The following is a 23622-nucleotide window of genomic DNA, read 5'->3' as shown; positions in this document are numbered from 1 at the left end:
CCCAAACCTACCCCCATCTAGTTCTACAGTCGTCTTGTCTGTTTAAAGAGTCAGAAATGGGGCTGCCCAGGTTTCCATAGCATCTGCTGTTACCTCCACGGGCAACATGATAAAGAGGGGCGGAGCTCTCCTCCCGCTCCCGTCTTTTTTATTGGTTTGTGGCTTACCTCCTGCACTGGCCCACCCCCCCCCCCTCTCTCTCTATCCCTCCCTCGGATGCGGTTATCGAGGCAGCGGCGAGGGAGACAGACACACACTCTGACGGAGTGAGTTGGTGGGTTGGAGGCTTTGAGGATCGCTCCCCACCGCTGAGCTGCTCGGTGTTTGGGTCACGCGAAGAGAGGCGGATTGTGACTTTTGTTTAGTCTTCTCCGTGTGGAGGCAGAGCGAGGGCAGCCATGGCTCATGCTGCGGCTCACATTAAAAAGGCCAGGTCTGAGATGGACCAGCCTCCAGACCTGAAGGCTCTGGAGAAAGCCAAGGAAAGGAGGAGGCGTTCCCGGGAACGGGCTGAGCGCAAACGCAAGGTACCGGGCTGGCTCGCAGAAACGACCCACCCTGTCCGTGTCCACTCCGTGTTCTCCGCTCACTTCCTCCCATCACCCCTTCATTAACCATCATGCCACATCACCTCCACCTGCTGAAGAAGCCTCACGTCCGTCATAATGCGGAAGAATTCCTCCACCCGTTGTCGTCGCTCATGTGAAAGGAACGTGTTTATGGTGTACGCCGTGACCCCGCCGCTGTCATGCAGCAGTGAAGAGCAACCCTCATTTTACCCTTCATTCCACCTCAGCCTGTCCACACTCAGCCCCACAACCATCCAGAAAGAGCCAATCACCCTCTGGTTCAGTTACCGGTTACGGGTTAAATGGGTTCCAGCTTCAGAATAAACCGTCACGTTCAAAGCCACAGCGGTTACGGTGACAGTGGGTCACATGTCGCAGCGGCCGTGACGGCTGGACTGTGCCAACTGTGGGAAGCCCAGTGAAACTGGTGAAAATGGTGAAAACACAAGTCTCGTTTTAGGTGGTTCAGACGAGTACTGGGCAAAGAACCACACGGTTCCAACAGGACTGAAAAATCCAGTTTAGGACGTCGTCAAGGAGAAAATAACCAACACTTCTGATCAGCTCATCTCAAAACAATGTAGCATCGTGATGTATTATTGTGTGAGTGTGTGTGTGTGTGTGTGTGTGTGTGTGTGTGTGTGTGTGTGTGTGTGTGTGTGTGTGTTTATGTCATTTTAATGGATTTGATGCTGCTCATCCATAAACAGGATGCAGACTTTTCTCTGCATTTTCCCCATTCGATCACATCGGATTAAATGTGTGTGTGTGTGTGTGTGTGTGTGTGTGTGTGTGTGTGTGTGTGTGTGTGTGTCTTAAAACATTTGCATACCTCAGAGTGATGAATGCATTGATTTGGGTGGACCGTCCTGAGGGCGCCTGAGGACACACATGTCCAACATGCGTATTTGTGTCTGCTGAGTTCAAGTCCCGCTGGGAAATGTTAGCGGCCGTGTAAACGGCCGTCAGAGCCACTAAATCACGCTGTTATGAAATGATGACATCAACGTAACATCACTAGATCAGCAGTTACATCATTAAATGTCCTCCACGCTTCTTCTAATCACACCACTGAGGCGGGTTCTGGGAATTCTCCGAGGTTTGAACAAGCTGGCGGATATTTAAAGTTCGCCCTCTGACACTTTTGGTGCTTCTGGGGTGGGACTGTATGCCGGTCGTGCTGAGGACAGCTTTTGTCAGCAGATGGTTGGCACCAAGCAGGATGGAGCTCTGGTACCTGGGGAAGCCTCCGCACGATGGTTCCTGTTCTCTGGTTCTGTAGAAAAGCCAGTTCTATTAACAGAAACCTGCTGGTCTGGAGCTCCACATCCTCGCTGATTCGGCTCCTTTTATACGCCGTGTCTGACGAGCCAGGCTCTTTAAACCTGTGGTGTTGTTGTGGTGTTTGCTCTGCCCCCATCCTGAGGCCATTCTGATCGACTGAGAGAACCCAGAAGAATTCCCTCTCTTAGCATGTTACTGGCATGTTCCTGGCGCGCAGACTGTTAGCATCTCTGCTGCAGGTACTGTGCGTCCTGAACCGGCCGCTTGCCGTAGCAACCGTCCTGGTTCCTGTCACGTTTTTACTGAATGTGACGGAGACGTCACATCTTCGGTGTGACTGACAGCACGAACCCATCATGGATTTATGTATGTGCTACATGGATCTGCTGAACTGGGATTGGGCAAAATCCAGGATTAGAGCATCCGTAATCTGTTTGCTATGGCAGCATAGGGCACTGCGGCGACGGACGGCGTTGCCATGGCAACCGCCCGCATCAACCGCGGAGGGGCAGGGTCCACCTAAAAGTGACGCCAAAACGTCCAGCAGGCGTGTCAGAACAACAGGGCCGATGTTTGTCGGGCTTAGCTGGACCCTGGGGAAAGATCCCCCAAAGGAGCTTAGCGTGACGCTCACTTTTAGCAGATCTGGGATCAGCAGCATCCATGTTTGCTGCTCTGCTGCATGTCTCACACAACCAGTCTGTGATTGTATGGTTATGATAATGGGGCAAAGGCATCAGCCAGGTAAAGTTCCCCAAAACCTCCTACAGAACAACATTGATCACCGTTCATGCCTTCTTTTATCGTACAACTGACCAGTTTTTATTGTGAGAATCACAGGAGGGAGTGTGCAATTGAAATGACCTTTGACCTTTAATCTGGCACACCTTAATGTTGTAATGCTGAGGACACAAAAGAGCTCTGAAGTGGCGTGAAGAGGCCCGCGCTGCGTCCAGCACCATGATGGGGAATAACAGCGTACTTCTGAAGCTGGTGCCGGCGTTGTGATGGCGAGTACGATCGCGCTCCTCCGATGGTGAGCCGTGATGTCAGCCGCTCTCAGCTGCTCCTCGTCCGCTCTGTGGGTGTTCGCCGGCTCTATTTTCAGCAGGTTCCCCATCCTTGGATCTGCCCGTATCGCCCCTGGATTTTATTATGATTTTACGGCTCCGCCTGTGTCACATGACCTCTGTCTCTGTAGCAGCTGAAGCGTGCGTGCGTGTGTGTGTGTGTGTGTGTGTGTGTGTGTGAGACCATTGTAGATTTTCCTGACCAAAGTGTGTCTTCAGGGGCAGGAGTTCGCTCGTAATTCTGCTGCTATTTTTACGCTTAGCTGTGATGCAACTTTAATGCTGCAGGTGGGGAAAGTGGGACGCCATCCGCAGACGGTGCAGCGGGTCACAGGCGCCACAATGTCAGTGTGTCAGCCGTCGATTGGACCAAAAGCAGTTGTGATGGGGTCTCAGCAGGGGTCCGCTCAGACCGAGAGGCTGTACAGAAGTGCGGAACTGTTTGCTAATTGTGCAACATCTGGAGCGGCGGTCCGTCCGGGATCAGCTGGGCCTGCGTGACGTTGACAGAGCGGAGAGGGTTTTTTTATTCTCAGAGGTTAAAACTTTAATACGAAGATAATGAAGAAGATGCTGAGACGGAGCGTCAGTGGAACTCTGTCGCTCCCGCACAGATTCCAGCTGCCTCCAGCTGTGAGGGGCTGGAAGGAAAGTCCAGGCTCTGCTGTTCTGCTACAGACTAAGCTGTGGCAGCTTCCCTAACCCGTGTGTGTGTGTGTGGTGTGTGTGTGTGGTGTGTGTGTGTGTGTGTGTGTGTGTGTGTGCGTGTGTGTGTGTGTTACAATTTGTGGTCCGTCCTGACATCCATCACCCTCCCGTCACCGAAGCCATTCCCTCCCAGTCTTCCGCGCTGTACCCGGTTTCCATGGCAACCGGCCGGGTGCTTCCAGAACTCCCCGTGGGTTGTGTTTGTGGCCGCGTGTTATTACAGGATTAGACTTTGTTGGAGTCTTGTTGAGGATGAAGTTTAATCCCGGTAATTTAGATGTTGCTCCGTGTGCACGTGCTGCATTAATGTGAGCGATGTTGGCCGCTAAAGCGCAGATTTGGGTTTTGCCTGGATGACCCCCCCCCCACCCCCACCACCCACTCTGGGACAGGTCTCCATCACTGAGAGGGTCAGCTTGAGCTGTTTCCATCAGACCTTCTCCCGCGCCACCACTCTCATTAAGAACGTCAGCTCAAAGCTGTCACAGGATTTGTTTCTGTTTACCACAGCTCAGACCTGAAAACATCATATAGAGAAGTGCCCCCCCCCCCCCCCCCCCCCCCCTCCACAGAGGAGCCATATGGTCAACCCGAGATTATACGGGTTTGTTGTCCGAGTTGGCCCCGCCCTGTGGATTACCACCCAACATGGAGGGGCGAGGGGTTGGGAGGGGCTGAGGGGCAATGACAGTAGAGACTTTGATGTGTTCTGTCCGTGTAGCTGGAACCAAACGCACGTAAAGTGCCGCCTCGCCCAGATCTCATCAGATGTAAGTGGATCAGCGTGAGGGACGCCGGCGTGACACGCTGAGTGAATCAGCTGGAGCAGAAGGTCAATGAGAAGCCCGCCCGCCTCAGGCGGCTGCTTTTAGTGGTTTTAGAGGACGCGTGGCGGTAAAACCCGCTTCCTTTTCCTACGCTCGCAGTGAAGGTTCAAGCCCCGCCCTCACGCCTGGTCAGGTGTTCTAAAAGCCCAAAGAGCTGCTCTCCTCCTTCGGGAGTTCCTGCGTGTTATTTACAGGCAGGAGGGAGCTGGTCAGTGCCCCTCTCATGTGTGCAGGGGTACGTGATCCTGCCGGGAAACCCGAGTTCCCACGGTGGGACCTTTTTCACCAGAAGAGCAGGTCATTCTTCTCAGCTTACGGCTTCAGCTGGAACCGGAGCCCCGCAGCTGTACGTTACACATCACTGGCTCCTCAGAAATACCGCTCTGTCAAAGGAAGGCTATCATTAAAACCGGATTTGTTTCGGCGTTCCGGGACTCGTGTTCTCAGTTACGGAGAACCGCGGCGATTGTGCCTGGACTCATGACGCGTCTCCCCTCTCATTCCTCCACCCACGGCCCGTCGCTCTGCATCTTCAGCGCAGGATTGTTTGGAAATGAGTCCCACAGTGACGCCATTGTCTGGGCCCACAAAGAGAACGTTAGAACTTCTGGCTCATATCGTGGAGCTTCTACCAGACAACACACACACACACACACACACACACACACATGTGTGTTTGCTGTCTGAGCGGATCGATGAGCAGGAAAAGGTCCGTGTGACCCGCTGGATCAATGAGGCTGGGCTCTGGGCGACAGTGTGACACAGATGAGCGTTGGTGAAACACACGCCTGCTGACAGGAGGAAGAGCGATGAAGACGAGCAGAGCCAAACCGCTGCTAGCTTGTAGACGTTTGTGAGCGTCGGGATCAAACACGTGTTTCAATCACGATCAACATGTTTCAGCCGCAGGTTAGCGCACCAGTTCTGTCCCTTCCCTTCCTGTTTTGGCCCGCCGCCCCGTGGCGACCACCCTCCCACTCCCTTGTGCCCTCGCTGCGTGCATAGCTCTGCCGGTGGGAGTAAAAATAGCCTGTTTGGTTGAGTGGGGAGGGGGTGTTGCTCAGTGGTCAGCAGGAATTAGCATTAAAGAAGAGCTAGCACTGTGGTGGCAGGACATAAATCCACACAGGGCAGGACAGAAGCATCCAGGCCCGGGCCCCAGGGACGGGAGTTTTGGAGGTGCCCCCCAGATGGGAAGCTTTCTCGGGGGAGGGGAAGGGATTACCGGTGATAAGCTGCCCCCACACTGCCTCTTTCATGTTCTGAGGGGATAGACCTGCAAACTTTGCACCATGGGCAACGCAGCCATGTGTCAGGTGTGTGGCTCTGACAAGGGTTTGAGAAGCATCGGGAGCGGGTCCAACCTGGACCAGAACCACCCCGAGTACTACTGTGCAGAGCACTTTCCTCTGCAGCCCCCGCCGAGGCTGGTAAGACCTCACAATCAGCAGCTTTCTCAACGCTTTGGTGGATTTTATTTCATGGCAATGACGCACCTGTTGGTCTCAGTGTGAACGTGTTTGAGTCTGGGACATTTGAGCATTCTTTACCTTTTTGATAGGACTTCTGTTTGTGTGTGTGTGTGTGTGTGTGTGTGGGGGGGGGGGGGGGGGGGGGGGGGGCTCCCGTCCTTTTAAAGGCCAGCGTGACATTTTTGTCTCTGTGTCGGAGCAACACAACCCCGTTGCTAATTTGAAAAGTAGTTTACTGTAATAAGTTTAGCAGCAGCAGAGTCAGTGTTTCACTCCTGTCATTTTTTATCGCGATGATTTCTAAAGCCACAAACACAGTTTATTACACATGTCCTCGTAACCGTGGATGTCATTCGTGTTCTGATTTTGTTTGGAGAGGGGAGGAGAGGAGAAGGGGAGGAGAAGAGGAAAGAGGAGAGAAGGGGAGGAGAAGAGGAAAGAGGAGAGGGGAGAAGGGGAGGAGAAGTGAGGAAAGAGGAGAGGGGAGAAGGGGAGGAGAAGTGAGGAAAGGAGAGGGGGAGCAGAGAGGAGAGGGGAGGACAGGATGTACATTGACAAATGTTCTGATGATTCTACTTCTCTAAAGTGAGGACATTCTCGCGGGTCCACACAAATTCAAAGGACTGTTTGAGGCTTAAGACCCTGGTTTTAAAGTTGAGTCAGGGTCAGTGTCAAGATCAGGGTCGGACTTAGGGTCAGTGTCAAGGTCAGGGTTAGGGTCAGGGGATTAGTAGTGATACTTTGGGTTAGGGTAAGGGGCCGGGTAAATTTGCGTTTTACTTAAGCATAGATAGTCTACAAGAAGATGGATTTTAGGTTACAGACAGCAGTCCTTGTTGTCATGGTTACTCTCACACAGGGCAGTGTTTGTCTCCGTGGTAACAAGGATGGGTGAGGATCTTGGGCATTGCGAGGGCTGCTGCTGGCAGGGCTGGATGTATTATGCATGAAGCTGCGTTCGGCATCAAGGTCCAGAAACGGAGGAGACGGAGAGAAACGTCATGACCTTTAACCTTTAATACCTGCCTGCTCTTGTCAGGGCCATTAGGCAGTTCTTCCACTGATGAACGGAATTGGCCCAATCCCATTCCTCCTGTAGGAGGACAAACAACAACAACAACAACACTATGCTCACTAAATACACGCCGCTAGAGCTAGCACTGGTGGCCTGCTAGCCAGCTCTGTTTGTTTAACGTGTTAGTTTAAAGTGAGCTCAGCATCGATGGGATAAGCGTCGTAACAGATAATCAAAGTCAAAGAACTCCCCAACCTTCTGTCTGGTTTACAAACAGTTCCGGGGGCGAGTGGAGGAAACTCTCAGTCCTGTCGCTCGCTGGTCGGTGCTGTAAATAGCTTCCATTTTATTAAACCACCTCCAGTCCTTTCTCTCGTCTGCCACAGCTCAGAAATGTCTGGGGGTGGGTGGGGGTGTGGGGGGGGGTATCTCCTGACTTGTAGTCATTTAAGTTAGGCCTACGGGTGTCGGGTCACATTGAGCAGGTACTAGTGAAGAAAGTCTGCCTCCTACCAGCTGCAGAACATCACCAGAATCAAGGGGTTCCTGTCTGGAGAAGGCACAGAAACGTGTTCAGAAACTCGTAATGGTGTCTCACGGGCCTAAACAGGAACTGGATCAGGCAGCTGATCCAGAACACTTTAGCCAGATTCACCAACACCAGCAAACTGGGTCAGGTTTTTGGTCCTCAGACAGCTTCCATCAGAATCTCACTCCAGGTCCACACAGACCTTAATGGTCCTGCACCAGAACACGCCTGCACGTGTCGGCACCGTACGACCGGAGCCCTCCCGTCATCAGAGGCGGGTTAAGTGTCAGCTCCTCACCTGTGGAGCAAACTTCCTGAACACCTGAGGCCTCCTCAGATGGTTCTGCTGTTAAATCAGCCCTGAGCAACACTCCTCTGACGGTGGGCGAGTTGCTGCAGTGCAGGTTTGTGCTGCAGTAAGACAGCAGGTGTGTGCGGGTCGGTCAGGAGACGATCTGTGTGTTCGTGCCAGTGTGTGTGTGTGTGTGTGTGTGTTTGTGTTTTTGGAATGCTACATACCGAATGCCAGAACTCATTCTACTAACAAAGTGAGGACACTTTTGGGAAGTGAGGACATTTTTGGAGGTTTAAGACATGGTTTTAAACTGGAGGTCAGGGTTTCAGTGTGTGTGTGTGTGTGTGAGTGTATGGGTGTGTGTGTGTGTGGCTGCAGCCACCAGACGCTGTGGGAACGAGGATCATCTCAGCTTCTTCTGGGAGGAAGTGAGCTGTGTGTGACTGTGTTTGGTCAGAGATGCTGAATCACCCTCACGCTCCTGCACATGCGCCTCCGGCTGCACGGAGCTTAAATTTGTTTACCATTCCAGCCGATCACCTCGGTCCAGACGATGATTTCCTCCCTGAGACCTCAGATCTGTCACGTTTTCCTGCCTTCAGAACCGGAGTGACAGGCGCAGGCGTGCTGCTAATCATTCTGTGTGTCTCCTGCAGTCCGACAGCAACACCAGCTTCCTGCGCGCCGCCAGAGCTGGAAACATCGACAAGGTCCTGGAGTATCTAAAGGGAGGGGTGGACATCAGCACCTGCAACCAGGTATGACACACAAAGATAATTTCAGTCTGACGCAGAGGTTTTAAATGTAGCGATGAGGAGGAGCGGAGGTGGGGAGATGAAGCTCCTGTGTTGGAAGGGTAGCGTCCTGCCTCTGCCAGAGCCTCCAGATCAGAGTGATGGTTGTTTCCTACCATCTCCATGCTGGTGCGTTGAGTTAGAATCACATGATATCTTATCTGGGGGGACTCGAGTGTGTTGGATCATGAACCGTTTCTTTATTTAGTCTGGATATCATCTACTTTCCACGCATTCATTCCAGCTACAGAGGAGAAGCTGACACGATGTAAACACAAAAACAATTCCTGACCCAGTCAGCTGATGATGATCACGGATTTGGCTGAGAAAGAGGAACGTCCTGCTCAGATGTTCTGCTCTGGGCCCTGGATCGGTGCGGCTAAAGTTCTGAGCTGAGACGTTCTTAACGTGGAGAACGGTGTTGATGAAAGGGGTTGGGGAGCGGGAAGACGCAGCAGCGACGTGTTAGCTGGAACTGCAGCTGGAAGTTAAGTAGCTAACATGAGGCTAGCGTCCTTGCAGTTAGCACAGCGAACCCTCTGACAGCTGCTTGATTACATTGGTTTAACAAAGGAGATACTGTACCTGAAGAAGGAGAGACCTTCAGCTAAAAACAGGGGATGTGAAGACTGAGGGACCGAAGTCAGCTGAGAAATATCTGTAAACGATGAGCCCAGAATGGAGAGGGGTCAGCGGGATCCCACAGGGACCTGCTCTAGGACCTGGTTGGAATGCAGCCCCTGTGTGATGGTGTGTCAGTCAGAAGAGGGAAACCGACCAGCTACACTGTTAGCTTGCACTGACCAATATTTATATTAACAATGATGAATAAATATTGGGAATGATGAAGGTGCACTCGGAAGAGCTGGTGTCTTGCTGGTCAAGGTTGGTCCCCACCACTCACCTGAAGGCTGCTGGGATGGGCTCCTGTCATAGCCGGCCTGTCCTTGTGCCAAACTGGGAATTCTATTTTAATTGTAGAGACCGTCGGTGGTGCTTTAAATACCCAAAAGGTCTGGGTTTAATGACTGGACTCACACTCCTTTCTCCAGAGCAGTTCCCGTTGGAACTGGAGAACGGTCCATAGAACAGCCACTCATTCACTTAATTCCTTGAGTGTGAAAGGTGCCCCAAACTGGTGCTGAGATCTTTGAGAGAACTCTTCAGCAGGACAAGGAGCAGGTCTGAAAGCACCTGCTCTGTGTGCCGCAGGTGCATTCCCGACCACAGGTGTGTACAGGTGTGTGGACAGATGTCGCCTGATGTAAACTCCAGAGTGCAGTTGTTTGTGTTTTTCACTGGGTTCTGAGCAGAACTTTGATCTGAAGTGTTTCAGGTTCTGTTTCCACTCTCGATGAAGTTCCTCAAAGTTCTCTGAGTGGTGGATGTTCTTCAGAGTTCTGCAGCTTTTTCAGCCTGGTGTTAATGCTGATCTCAGCTTACTGAAGATGGAACTGTGACTCTTGCATTGTGTTTTTTCCCTCCAGAACGGTCTCAATGCTCTGCATCTGGCAGCCAAGGAGGGTCACATAGAACTGGTCCAGGAGCTGCTGGACAGAGGAGCCCCAGTGGATTCAGCCACAAAGGTACGTCCATCCTGAAGGTCAGACTGTGGTCGATGTCTTTCAGCCCCACCAGATCTGATGTTCTAGTTCGAAGCAAACTAAAACCAACAAACCTTCACCAGCACAAAACCCTTCAGGTTGTTGTCACGGTAACTCAGGATTCCTCTCCTTTCACCTATGTGCTCACACTCGTATCATCAGGTCAGGTAAATCGTCAGTTCCCTACTTGACTGATATGGATCATCATGTCGTGATGATCACTTCGCCGCCACTTTAGAGTGATGGTGAAGGGTTCTTTGGACACGTCTTTAGATGGTTCTTCAGGGTAAATCCGGCCCGGTCGCTCACTTTAACTCCCTTTAACAGTCTGAACTTTCCCTACCAGCCTGCAGGGTTCGCTCTGGGCTCTCCAGATTCATCCCTCAACACATTAAATGCTGTCCAGGAAGTGTTCCTGCCTCTCGGCCAGTGACGGTTGTTTATTCCAGCAGTGTTGACTCCCCGAACCAACACAGCGACAGTTGCTGGACAACATAGCTGAAACGTTCCCTCACGGATCTGCTGAACACATGTTGCTTCTATTTGTCCATCAGCACCCTCAGATCTCGGTCCTGATGTAAAAAGCATGTTCTGTACTTGCAGAAGGGAAACACAGCGCTTCACATCTCCTCTCTGGCGGGTCAGGTTGAGGTCGTGAAGGTCCTGGTGAAACGAGGAGCGGACATCAACGCACAGTCTCAGGTCAGCTTCTGCTTTCACTCTGAGTGACAGATGAGGGAACGCAGACTGATTCCATCATCTCCGTCTGCCACAGAATGGATTTACCCCTCTGTACATGGCTGCTCAGGAGAACCACCTGGATGTGGTGCGGTACCTGCTGGAGAATGGAGGCAACCAGAGCACGGCCACAGAGGTGAGTGGAACATCATCATCCAGCACCAAGTGGAAATTGATCTCAGGTCAACTTCAACCTGAATGTTTGGACCTTACCTTGTAATAACCTCCATGGTTCCTCAGCCACCACCACTGGAATTAAGTGATTTTAGCCTTCTAGCACCATCCAGAGCAGCAGCTAGTCCAGAAGGTACAACAAAACCCTAAATGTTCTCCTCTCTGACCTTCTCACCCAGGACGGCTTCACCCCTCTGGCCATTGCTCTCCAGCAGGGCCACAACCAGGTGGTCTCCATATTGCTGGAACATGACACCAAAGGGAAGGTCCGGCTGCCCGCGCTGCACATCGCTGCTCGCAAGGACGACACCAAGTCGGCGGCGCTGCTGCTCCAGAACGACCACAACGCTGACGTCCAGTCGAAGGTACGGACTCAGCTGGGCGCACGTGTGGGGGTCACATGGTGCGCGTGAGTTTGTGTGTGTGTGTGTGTGTGTGTGTGTGTGTGTGTGTGTGTGTGTGCGTGTGGTTGGAGCTGCGAACCTCAGGTTCATACAAGTTCATCAGGGTGAGATTTGATTGAACAAGGAGACGAATTTCTACTTACAGTGACTGGACATGTGACTATATATAAACCTGTCAGGAGTGTGTGTGTGTGTGTGTGTGTGTGTGTGTGTGTGTGTGTGTGTGTGTGTGTGTGTGTGTGTGTCTCATTCTGTCCATATGCCTCTCACGTCTGGCCTGGCCCTGCCTCCTCTTTCCTTCCTCCCCCTTTAATGCTGCTCCACTCCCTCTGCCTCCTCCTGACTGCTCCTCTTTCTTTCCTCCTCTTGTTTGTCTCCCTCTACTTCATCCAAAAGTTCCCTCCCCCTGTTCTTCTCCCACCTAAGTCCTCCTCCTTCTCTCACTCTTCTTCCTCCTGTAAGCTCCTGGTCTCACTCTCCATCGCTCCTAAATCTTCCTCCTCTCATCCTTCCTTCTGGTCTCTCTCTTCCTCCTTCCTCACCTCACTTCTTTCCCTCCTAAATGCTCCTGGTTCTTCCTCCTAGTTCTACCTCACCCCACTCTTTCCCCCTCCTAATCCTTCCTCGTCTCACTCCTCCTCCTCCCTCACGCTCCTCCACCTCACCGCACGTGTGACTGGGTGTAGCAGCGTGCTGCTGTGTCAGGTTGCACGAGTTCACCTGTTGATGCTTCAGTGCTGCCATGTTCACTAGAGGGAGACGGATTTATGGCTGCTCACACAACCTGCACGCAACGCTTAATCTCTCGTCAAACAATATCATAAATACTTTACCGGTACATTAAATACCAGGCTAACACCTGGCAGAGACGCCGGACTTGTAAAAGTATTTGTTGGCCTCTTCCAATGAGAAATTATTGAAAGTTGTTGGCAAACAACGTGTGTTAGCTGATAGCTTTAGCATCCTGGAGTCCGACCTCCTGACCTCTGTCTGAACTCCCCGAGCCGGTGCCGATTATTGAGAGTGGCCGTTTATATAAAGTTGAAGTTGACCGAATACGGTGAGCCGAGCGCCGCGCCCCGCGGGGAAGCGGTGGCGTCCCAGCCCCGTGAGCTTCCTCCTCCTGCGGCGTCCGCAGACACGTGTTGATTGAACTGTTTGCCTCCCTCGTTCCTGCTTCAGATGATGGTCAATAGGACTACTGAGGTACACACACGCTCTCCGCCTGCACCCCCACCCCTCCACGATTCCAACCACTCATGCGTGTCACCGCTGCAGCGCTGCATGGCATCCTGCCTGTCCTGGTTTTCCTGGTTTTCCTGGTTTTCCTGGTTTCTGCTTGGTTTGGCTGCTGCCGCGTCTCAGGCAGCGCCACCTTCAGCTTTGGGCTCATTCATCTTCTGCACTTTCTGCTTCTTTTGCTGATTGATCTTGATTTTATCACTGATTTTGTTATTTTTTCACATGTGCCCGTTCCCATGACAACATTGTTATTGATGCTTTATGGATTGATTTGAAAACCTCCTCCGGTGGGAGTCCATTTACACCGTTTACGAAGTGATGATTGTATATTTTCCATGAGCCTGTCCTGTCTGTCTCCCTTTTCTTTGGCATGTTTTCTACAAATGAAATATGGATTATTATTATTATTCCCTCCTGCTGTTTTAAACGGTTAAACACAATAAATGTACATTTCCTGTATGGAAGCCCAGACCTGCCAAAATTCAAATATTGTGCTTTATTCAGATTTAAATTCCCTTTATGTGTCCATGAAGGCAACTCGATGAAATGAAGAGATTCAGGTGCATTTGTGTGTGATTCTCAGACAAAGGTTTGGTTTTTCCCCACCTGCAGCGCTTCACGCACACATAAAGAGAAGCATTCCATTTTTAATCGCAGGCCTGTGCTTCCATCCTCGGCAGCTTCCTGGACCTTTAACTGCATGTTTCACAGAGATTTATTCTCTGGAAGGGCCTAAGCAGACGACAGGAAGCTGATAAAGCGAACTGAACACTAGCATGTTGCATCCAGCTGCCCCATTCTGAGCTTTTGAATGTGTAAAGTTTGAAACCATCCCGTGAGTCACTGTGTTCTCCACACTTTTGTAAACACCTTTTCACATTAATGGGACCACACTTACAGAATGGCAAGGTAAGGCGAGACTTCAGCACTTCTCCAACCTGCTAATCTCCAACGTTTCTCATCCTCTGCTCATCTCTAATACCTCTCTGATGTACAGTTCACATAGTGCACTTTGATCACATGTCACGTGATTATAGTTTGACGTAGCTGATCTTCTTTCTCCATCTTTGTGTCCGTCGTGATGGTGACTTGTGTCGACTGTACATCGTTTTCTTTGATCGTAGTTTTTCTTTCTTTGATCATGGTTGCCGTTGGTGACCTGCATGGGTGTGATGTGTCTGAGTGTGTTGCGAGGTCGTGTGTGTGTTTCTTAATTTAAAATATTTTCACTTTCCTTTCTTTTAGCCTTCACTCTCTCTTTTCCACCTGTGATGCTTGAAGTGCATGCTGGGAAGACCAAATTCAGAATAAAAGATCACGCCTGCATGAGGTCGACGTTGCTGCCTGACCCCTCTCTCTCTCTCTCTCCTCTGTCTGTCTGTCTCTTCCAGAGTGGATTCACCCCACTGCACATCGCTGCTCACTATGGCAACGTGAACGTGGCCACGCTCCTGCTGAACCGCGGGGCAGCCGTGGACTTCACAGCCAGGGTAGGACGCGTGAACTTCAGCCACTGTCAGGCCCAGTCTGGACCGACTGTTGCTCTATAGGCTCAGCTTACTCACCTTTCATTGTGTCTGAACTGTTTATAGAGATCAGAGGCACCTATATTGATAAGTTATACTGTAAGTAGCATTTAAGGACTGTGTGCAGCTAATTGTCTGCTGTGCTCCTAGAATGGGATCACTCCTCTACACGTGGCCTCCAAACGAGGCAACACCAACATGGTTGGCCTGTTGCTGGACCGCGGCTCGCAGATTGATGCTAAAACCAGGGTGAGTTTGGCTACATTTTCTGCACATTGACTCCTACAGGCTACTACGGGCTACTACAGGCTACTACAGGCTACTACAGGCTACTACGGGCTACTACGGGCTACTACAGGCTACTACAGGCTACTACGGGCTACTACAGGCTACTACAGGCTACTACGGGCTACTAAGGGCTACTACAGGCTACTACAGGCTACTAAGGGCTACTATGGGCTACTAAGGGCTACTACAGGCTACTAAGGCTACTAAGGGCTACTAAGGGCTACTACAGGCTACTATGGGCTACTACGGGCTACTAAGGGCTACTATGGGCTACTAAGGGCTACTATGGGCTACTAAGGGCTACTACGGGCTACTAAGGGCTACTATGGGCTACTACAGGCTACTACGGGCTACTAAGGGCTACTACGGGCTACTACGGCTACTACGGCTACTAAGGGCTACTACGGGCTACTACGGGCTACTACAGGCTACTAAGGGCTACTACAGGCTACTACGGGCTACTACGGGCTACTACGGGCTACTACGGGCTACTAACAGTCAGATCACCCCTCACTCACTGCAGGACGGCCTGACTCCACTTCACTGTGCAGCTCGCAGTGGCCATGATACGTCTGTGGAGCTTCTGCTGGAACGAGGAGCACCTTTACTGGCAAGGACAAAGGTGCCTCACACACACACACACGCACACAAAAACACACACACACACTCACACAAAATGAAATGACTTAACATGGGATAGTACAAAACCTGCACTTTCAAGTTCGACAAAGCTAGCTTAGCATAGCTTTCTGCTGCTGTTACATCTGACGTCTCTTCATTAGGAACTAATTCCTAAACCAGTATGTCACCAGTGACCTTCATCACCGGACCATCCGCCCCGCCCCTGCTCTCCTCCTCATCAGATTAAGCATTTCGGTGACTGTTGTTTCAGAACGGGCTGTCCCCACTCCACATGGCGGCGCAGGGTGACCACGTGGAGTGTGTCAAACACCTCCTCCAACACAAGGCTCCCGTCGATGACGTCACGCTGGATTACCTGACCGCCTTACACGTGGCGGCCCACTGCGGTCACTACAGAGTCACCAAACTGCTCCTGGACAAGCGGGCCAACCCCAACGCCAGGGCGCTGGTACGCCGCACCCTCCCGCTGCTTTACATGTCTTGCGTCTGCACGCTAATCCTGGGTTCCGTCCCGTCTTCCCCCTCAGAACGGCTTCACGCCGCTTCACATCGCCTGTAAGAAGAACCGAGTCAAAGTGATGGAGCTGCTGGTCAAATACGGAGCTTCCATCCAGGCTATTACAGAGGTGCGGCACGATCACAGTGTGATCTGCAGCAACCTTACAGAGACAATAAAGCTGCTTTTTGTCCTCAGTCTGGTTTGACTCCCATCCACGTGGCGGCCTTCATGGGTCACCTGAACATCGTCCTGCTGCTGCTGCAGAACGGCGCCTCGCCCGACGTCAGCAACATTGTGAGTCGACTGGCGGCGGAGCAGAATGACTGTAAATAAGAAAACAGTCGTGGTTGATGGACGTATGTGCTTGGTTTGACCTCCAGCGTGGAGAAACGGCCTTGCACATGGCAGCCAGGGCGGGTCAGGTCGAGGTGGTCCGGTGCCTGCTGAGGAATGGAGCAATGGTGGACGCCAGAGCTCGGGTGAGACTGCCCTTCTAGCTTTACCTGGTGCTCAGGACCTGTGGTTTAACCGGAAATGTCCACCTGTGTGTGATGTCCAACTCAGGAGGACCAGACACCCCTTCATATCGCGTCCCGTCTGGGAAAAACAGAGATCGTGCAGCTGCTGCTGCAGCACATGGCTCACCCTGATGCTGCCACCACCAACGGCTACACCCCCCTGCACATCTCAGCCCGGGAGGGACAGCTGGAGACCGCCTCCGTCCTCCTGGAGGCGGGAGCTTCACACTCGCTGGCCACCAAGGTAAAGGATGAATTCAACAGACCGAGAAACAGATGAGCGGAGAGAGACCACACCTTCGGAAAACAATCCAAACTTCTATAAATAAATTAATAAATAATGGTGGAGGCTAGTTTCGTAAATACACTTGTACAGTTGTTAGGAATGATGCTGTTAGCTTAGACGGAGGATGACGAGTGTGGCTGTGGAAGAGTGGAGCAACCAGAAAGATTAGCCCACAGAACTGGGTTATTCTGGGTAGATTGAAGAAGTCAACCCTCCACTTCAGAGCAACACCTCTGGCTGTAATGATGCAACAAACCCTGCAGAGGTTTGTGTTGTCCACCGACAATGCTGCTGCTCATGAACAGGTCACATGACTGAGCGTCCGTTTGATACATGGATGACTGATGTCGTGTGAGGCAGTCGGATCACACTGGAAGCTGAACTGTGTGAGTTATCTGATGATTGCAGCCTTCACTCTGATGCACGTGTGCAGATAGAGGAGTATAGATAAAAGTGCATAGATACAGGCGCGCAGATACAGGTGTATAGATATGGGTTTAGAGATAAAGGTGCACATGTCAACACAGTGAAAGGGAGGATGAATTTTTCCCTGATGCCTTTCCTTCCCAGAGAGGAGGCAGGGTGTGGCTGTTACCATGGAGATCTGGGAGACGGAACATCTACATAGAATTGTCTGTGGTCTCTCTCTCTCTCTCTCTCTCAGAGACAAGTGTGTGTGTGTGTGTGTGCGTGTGTGTGTGTGGTGTGGTGTGTGTGTGTGTGTGTGTGTGTGTGTCGTATCAGATTAAATCCAGAATTTGACAAAGAGAAGGTGCTCCATCTTTGAGCAGAGCTGGGTCATAAACACAGATAGACCTGTGTCCTAGAGCTCCCTCTGCTGGTGATACTGTGAACGTCAATGTTTGTGTCCTAGAGCTCCCTCTGCTGGTGATACTGTGAACGTCAATGTTTGTGTTCTAGCGCTCCCTCTGCTGGTGACACTGCGAACGTCAATGTTTGTGTCCTAGAGCTCCCTCTGCTGGTGATATTGCGAACGTCAATGTTTTGATCCATGGTTATTTTGGCTCATATTCTGATGTTTTGCCTCATACAATTGTTTCAGATAGAATTTACATGAGAATTGGCCTCATTGTAGTCTGTCTGCATCGGTCAATTCCGTGGTTAAATCGATTATCTTGTTCTATCCATTCCCTGATTTATGGCGTTTCCGAGGCAAACTGAATGCACCTTCGCTTCCGGACACGGACGCAAACCGGGAGTACACGCACGCGACAAACATGCAGGCAAACGTCGATAGCAGCGAGGAGACATTTGATGCACCAAATACAGACACACAAATCCAACTTGCGGCAGTATTTGGGGTTTTTCAAGCAAGCGGGTAAACCTGTCGAGACGCACGCAAACTTTGCCGTGCGGCTGCCACGCGCGTCATTAGTGAACCTGGCGACGCACATGAAAAGTTCCGTTTCTCAGCCAAATGACAAATTCTTCTCCCCCCTCATCGGAGGGAGGATTATGGCTGTTGTAGTGTCTCTCTAGTGAGGGTATCGTTTAGAGCAGCTGTTACTGGCTGCAGTTGGAATCAAACATTTAATTCAGTAAGATGATGTTGGATTTTCATTCTTTTAAAACGGAATTAAAATAGTCACATTATTTGCACTATGCATATCTTTAATATTGTGCGAAACTGTTGATCTATTTCAAGATTGATATGTTTTGTAGAATGACAGAGACAGAACATAATTAGGAGTAATTAAAACTAAATGCTCTGCTTGTACATACTGAAATAGTTGGGTTGTTTTTTTAAAATATTTATTGGTTTGTGCCATAAAAACAACAAAACATTACATGCTGTAAGAAACTTGAAGTGAGCTAATAAACACTAATAACACATCCCTGCCATAAGCTTATCAAATCCTTTTGAAATCACCTGTATCGTGAACAGAAGTGAATCGTATTGACGGGAGGCTTCAGTGTGAAGACATGATCCCATTATGGGGACCGTACATCATCATTACAGGATGTAATGTGTGTCTTTCCTTTTGGGACGGCATCTATCTTCAACATAGTAACTTTGCTGTGGACGTCCTGCCTGTTTGTCTCCCTGCAGAAAGGCTTCACTCCCCTCCACGTGGCCTCCAAGTACGGCAGCCTGGATGTTGCCAAGCTGCTGCTGCAGCGTCGCGCTCCTCCGGATTCTGCTGGGAAGGTATTCAGACGCGCTTTTAAAGTTTCCCCTTGCGCTCTCTGAGCTGAAGACACAGGCGGTTCACATTAAATACACTATTCATCATCAGGTGATGTTTAGATGATTGTTCTCCTTGATGATTGTGTGGCTCCTCTTCTTCAGAACGGCCTCACGCCCCTTCATGTTGCAGCACATTACGACAACCAAAAGGTGGCGCTCCTGCTTCTGGACAAGGGCGCTTCCCCCCACACCATGGCCAAGGTGAGGCTGTCTTTGAGTAAAGATAAGCTACAGCTAATATAAGCGGAGCAGCCTCGGCCCTGACCCCCCCCCCTCTGCCCCGCACCAGAACGGCTACACGCCGCTCCACATCGCCGCCAAGAAGAACCAGATGGAGATCGCCACAGTTCTGCTTCAGTACGGGGCCGAGACCAACATCGTGACCAAGCAGGGCGTCACTCCTCTTCATCTGGCGTCTCAGGAGGGCCACGCGGACATGGCGGCCCTGCTCGTCGGCAAAGGAGCCCAGGTCACCATCCAGACTAAGGTAGGGCCGGAACCTGGGCAGGTCCTGCAGGGGGGCCGAGCTCCTCCCACCTGGCATCATGATCGTCTGGTTTCTCCTCCGGCAGAGCGGACTGACTCCGATCCATCTGGCGGCCCAGGAGGATAAAGTGGGCGTGGCAGAGATCCTGGCGAAAAGCGGGGCCAACCTGGACCAGCAGACCAAAGTATGACCCGGGACACAGACCCGAGGGTCGGCGCCGCAGTTTGGACCTCATGGTTGTCATTGCTGTTTTGCAGTTGGGATACACGCCGCTCATTGTTGCCTGTCACTATGGTAACGCAAAGATGGTCAACTTCCTACTTCAGAATGGAGCCACCGTCAACGCCAAGACTAAGGTACCTTAACGTAGACGTTCAGCTTTGATTTTAGAGGTCGAACTCATTAATGTGCCAGTCATCGGTTAGCTAACGGGGGCTTTTCTCTGCAGAACGGTTACACCCCCCTTCACCAGGCAGCCCAGCAGGGCAACACACACATCATCAACGTGCTGCTGCAAAACGGCGCCAAGCCCAACGCCATGACTGTGGTAGGTTTCATTTGAGCTTCATCGTGTGCAGGTGTGGTCAGGTGAGCAGCTTAACGCCGCCGACGCTACCTGCAGCGCTAACGACGCTACCTGCAGCGCTAACGACGCTCTCGCCCCGTTCAGAACGGGAACACGGCGCTGGGGATCGCTCGCAGGCTGGGCTACATCTCTGTGGTGGACACGCTGAGGGTGGTCACCGAGGAGATCATCACCACCACCACGGTGGGTCTGGTCACTGGTCTCTAACGCTGGTTTCGCTGGTTTCACTGGGGCGCTCTGACACTCGCTGCACTGTGTTTCCAGACGGTGACAGAGAAACATAAACTGAACGTTCCAGAGACCATGACTGAAGTGCTGGACGTCTCAGATGAGGAGGGTGAGTCCTAGCACCCTTTTGTGTGTGTGTGTGTGTGTGTGTGTGTGTTCTTGAGTACCAAAATACTCATTGTACTAGTAAAGTGAGGACTGTTTGAGGCTTAAGACCGGGTTTTAAGGTTGAGGTTAGCATTGGGTTTTAGTAAGAATTAGGAGCTGGGGAATGGGTTATGTTTATGAATGTCCTCCCAAAGATAGAAGTCCAAGGATCTGTGGGTGTGTTTGACCTCCTCCCTGCTCCTCCAAGGTGACGACACCATGACAGGAGATGGAGGCGAGTACCTGAGGGCCGAGGACCTCAGGGAGCTGGGGGATGACTCCCTGCCAGGCCAATATCTGGATGGAATGAACTACCTCCGCTTCAGCCTGGAGGGGGGCCGCACTGACAGGTCTGTCTGACTCTGTTAACCCCCCCCACCACCACCACCACACACACACACACACACACCCTGGCGCTCACATGCTCCATGACTGACCCTCCCGTTGTGCTTGTGTTCTTCGCCCTCTCCTGCGCGTTCCTCATCGTCGGTTTACCTTCTCATGCCACCATAGTAGAACTCAAAGGTATGTGGCGCTGTTGACCAGAGGCTTCTTTAGAAACGTGACTGGTCAAACGTGACTCCGTAGTTCCCGGTTTTGCTAGCTTCAGTTCTCGATGAAAGTGTGCGTAGCCGCGTGGACGAGCTGTCAGGATCTTGGTTCCCGCTCCTGGTTTAGTCAAACACAACCTTCTGCTTGTCTCCTCCAGCACCGACAGGTCCTTCACGCCGACCCACCACAGCTACTATTCCCCGAAACATGACGGCATGATGGAGGAGATGCTGACCTCCCAGCAGGTACCTGACAGGGCATCCACCAGGGTAGACAGGTGTAGAAACCCCTAGCTGCTAACTGCTGTAGCTTCAGGGCAGCGGTGGTGCAGGAACAGGCTGAAGGTGTGGACAGGAAATGGTTGAGGAGGCAATGGATGTGTTCCTGTTTCCATTCAGGTTTCATCACTGGCCAGAGACAATGAGAGGGACTCGTACCATCTGAGCTGGGCCACGGACAACCTGGACAACGTGGCTTTGTCATCCAGCCCCCTTCACTCTGGGTGGGTACTTTCATCCTCAGGAATCAATGTGTGGATCAGTCCCAACAAAAGCAGTTTGAATGTTCTCGACTGGTTCCTCAGAGAAGGTTGCCTGCGCTCTAAAGTCCCTCACAGTTCACAGCACCCAGGTGACCGCGGACCATCTGAACGCCCAAAGCCGAGGCTCGCGGTTCCTCTTTGAGCTCGGCCGTTTCTGCTTAACCTCTGATTCCTCTCTCTCTGATCGTCTTTAGCCGTTCCTCTCCGTGCCAAGATCATGGAGACCACAGCAGGTGACCCTCTGATGCTTGGTTTAACCATTCCCCATCTTCACCCCCTCCCTCAGTGTGCTCTCCTGGTGGAGAGGTGTTCCTGTTGCGCGTCAGATCACCTCTTTACATCATCTGGGAACCTGAAGATGATGGGAGGGAGAGATCTTTGCGGGTTTCATGCGCTGTCCTATGGTTGATGCATCTCCACTAACATCCCACAAACGTCTCTGTAATATTATGATATAAACCACTTCCTCTAAAAACCAGCAAAAGCTGGACTGGAGAAAAATCCCTTGTGTGTTTTTAACACTGCGCTGATGAGGCCAATAATTCAGCTCTAAGTACTGATGACCTCAGCCCTCTGTGGAACATCATCAGATACCCCCCCATCACACTCATACCACCCCCACCCCCCCACTCAGATGTGTGGTTTGTTCACTGCATGGGCATGAGGTCAACACCCAAACTGAACGATTTTACATTTGCCTCCTATATCCAACGAGATATACGTGCACAAAAGTCACGTGCCAGTATAGCCTGCTGCTAACTAGCTTAGCTCAAACACTGCTAATAAATCAGCTGTGTTAGCTAGTCATCAGGTAAAGCCAATCAGAGGCATCGGTGTCTGATTATGGGTGGCTGTTTTCTTTTTTCCCTCCCGTCTACAGTCGTGTTTTTAGCAGTTGATGTGACGCTCTTCTCTTCCGTACCAGCTTCCTGGTCAGCTTCATGGTGGACGCCAGGGGCGGAGCCATGCGCGGCTGCCGACACAATGGCCTGCGCATCATCGTCCCACCCAAGAAGTGCAGCGCTCCCACGCGGGTGACGTGCCGGCTGGTGAAGAGGCACCGCCTGGCCACCATGCCCCCCATGGTGGAGGGCGAGGGCCTGGCCAGCAGGCTGATCGAGGTGGGGCCCTCTGGAGCCCAGTTCCTCGGGTAAGACTCCACAGACACTTTCTGACCTGCTGACAGGAGCTAATGCAGGATTAAACCATGCAGAGCAGAGAGGAGGGCAGGAGAACCACCACAGTCCCTCTGCTACTCTGACCCTCTTCCTACCCTTCACTTTCAGATTCTTTTCCCCTCCGCTGTACTAAAACTGCTCCTGCTTCCTCCCAGCAGGGAATTAACCATCTTGGCTTCTTCAGCATGTCCTCTCTCCTTTCATAACCTCCTCAGCCTTTAAAGCATCAGCGATACAGATGCTTCGCAGCACTGAGAGCGCATCAGTTTAGTCAATTCTTCTCATGCTAACTCTAGCTTCCGTTGAATTACCTACAGTCCGTTTAGGTTTGTTATGTTTGTTACCATTTTGAGATAAATGGCCACTGACTCTTCCTCCGCAGTCAGTAATTTTTATTTCACATAAGAAGTGGTGACTCCTGGAGAATCCAGGAGAACTTCATGTAGCAGTTAAGCTAGCTATCCTGTGTGTGTCATTCATTAACATAATCACACTCAGGTTTGACCTGTTTGTGTCGACTTATTAAAACAGTCCAGTGATGAAAAACTATTGGAAACTAAGATAAACTAAAATAAGTCGTTGAGCTAAAGTCAAACCATCCTCAGCCAGCTTCCTGTCCAGGCTGACCTTCGTACCTTCGTGTCTCGTCGACGGCCGAGGCGTCAGAACAGGAAGTGCCGGTATCGCTGTGCAGCTAACAAACACTGTATGTGCTCTTTCTCCCTCACTGCTGCACGCGGACGCTCGGTCCTGACAGTAAACTGCATCTCCCCAGTGCCCCCCCACCTCTTAATGAGGGGGAGAGTCTGGTTAGCAGAATCCTCCAGCTTGGCCCACCAGGAACAAAGTTCCTTGGGTAGGAGAGAATCAAGTCACTTGTTTTTGCACATGATCCCTTCCATGGACGCCAGTCTCGTCTCCTCCTCCTCCTCCTCCTCCTCCTCCTCCTCTTCCTCATGGTTTTATTTACAGTTCTGTCCTGTCGCGCTTCCTCCTTCATCACTTTGTGTTTTTTCTTGAATCCCTCCATCCTGCTTGGCCTTTTCCACCTCTCTGCCCCTGATTCTGACCCCTCTGTGGTCCTCATGTGTCCGTCCGTCCGTCCGTCTGTGGCCTCGTGTATGTGTGTAGAGCATGGTTTAGTTATGTGCTGAGTCATTTGTCTGGGACTCTGCTGATGGCAGAAATCTCCTGTCTGGAGGTCAGTGAT

At 51.5% G+C, this 23622-nt stretch overlaps 1 protein-coding gene across 28 annotated transcripts in view; it reads left to right on the top strand.

The window, feature by feature from the left end:
* The window catches only part of ank2b (ankyrin 2b, neuronal), a 62885-nt gene that overhangs the window by 15060 nt on the left and 24203 nt on the right, over window positions 1-23622 (top strand). For 19 of the 28 annotated variants that reach the window (XM_057026694.1, XM_057026696.1, XM_057026693.1 and 16 more), the window contains exons 2-29: window positions 8426-8527; window positions 10051-10149; window positions 10771-10869; window positions 10943-11041; window positions 11259-11444; window positions 12666-12689; window positions 14117-14215; window positions 14402-14500; window positions 15063-15161; window positions 15432-15629; window positions 15709-15807; window positions 15876-15974; window positions 16061-16159; window positions 16245-16442; window positions 18556-18654; window positions 18796-18894; window positions 18983-19180; window positions 19266-19364; window positions 19438-19536; window positions 19629-19727; window positions 19851-19949; window positions 20031-20103; window positions 20350-20491; window positions 20851-20938; window positions 21092-21195; window positions 21429-21467; window positions 22160-22384; window positions 23170-23268. In XM_057026694.1, coding sequence (XP_056882674.1) covers window positions 8426-8527; window positions 10051-10149; window positions 10771-10869; window positions 10943-11041; window positions 11259-11444; window positions 12666-12689; window positions 14117-14215; window positions 14402-14500; window positions 15063-15161; window positions 15432-15629; window positions 15709-15807; window positions 15876-15974; window positions 16061-16159; window positions 16245-16442; window positions 18556-18654; window positions 18796-18894; window positions 18983-19180; window positions 19266-19364; window positions 19438-19536; window positions 19629-19727; window positions 19851-19949; window positions 20031-20103; window positions 20350-20491; window positions 20851-20938; window positions 21092-21195; window positions 21429-21467; window positions 22160-22384; window positions 23170-23268 — 3161 coding nt within the window. Of the gene's footprint in view, window positions 1-220; window positions 528-5572; window positions 5889-8425; window positions 8528-10050; window positions 10150-10770; window positions 10870-10942; window positions 11042-11258; window positions 11445-12665; window positions 12690-14116; window positions 14216-14401; window positions 14501-15062; window positions 15162-15431; window positions 15630-15708; window positions 15808-15875; window positions 15975-16060; window positions 16160-16244; window positions 16443-18555; window positions 18655-18795; window positions 18895-18982; window positions 19181-19265; window positions 19365-19437; window positions 19537-19628; window positions 19728-19850; window positions 19950-20030; window positions 20104-20349; window positions 20492-20850; window positions 20939-21091; window positions 21196-21428; window positions 21468-22159; window positions 22385-23169; window positions 23269-23622 lie in introns of those variants that run through there. The other 9 variants (XM_057026704.1, XM_057026701.1, XM_057026705.1 and 6 more) reach the window with 9 other exon arrangements.

The sequence above is a fragment of the Takifugu flavidus genome, chromosome 3 (genome assembly GCF_003711565.1).
Source record: "Takifugu flavidus isolate HTHZ2018 chromosome 3, ASM371156v2, whole genome shotgun sequence".
Classification (NCBI taxonomy): Eukaryota; Metazoa; Chordata; class Actinopteri; order Tetraodontiformes; family Tetraodontidae; genus Takifugu; species Takifugu flavidus.
The sequence above is the reverse complement of the archived record's forward strand: the minus strand, read 5'-3'. Positions and strand labels throughout refer to the sequence as shown.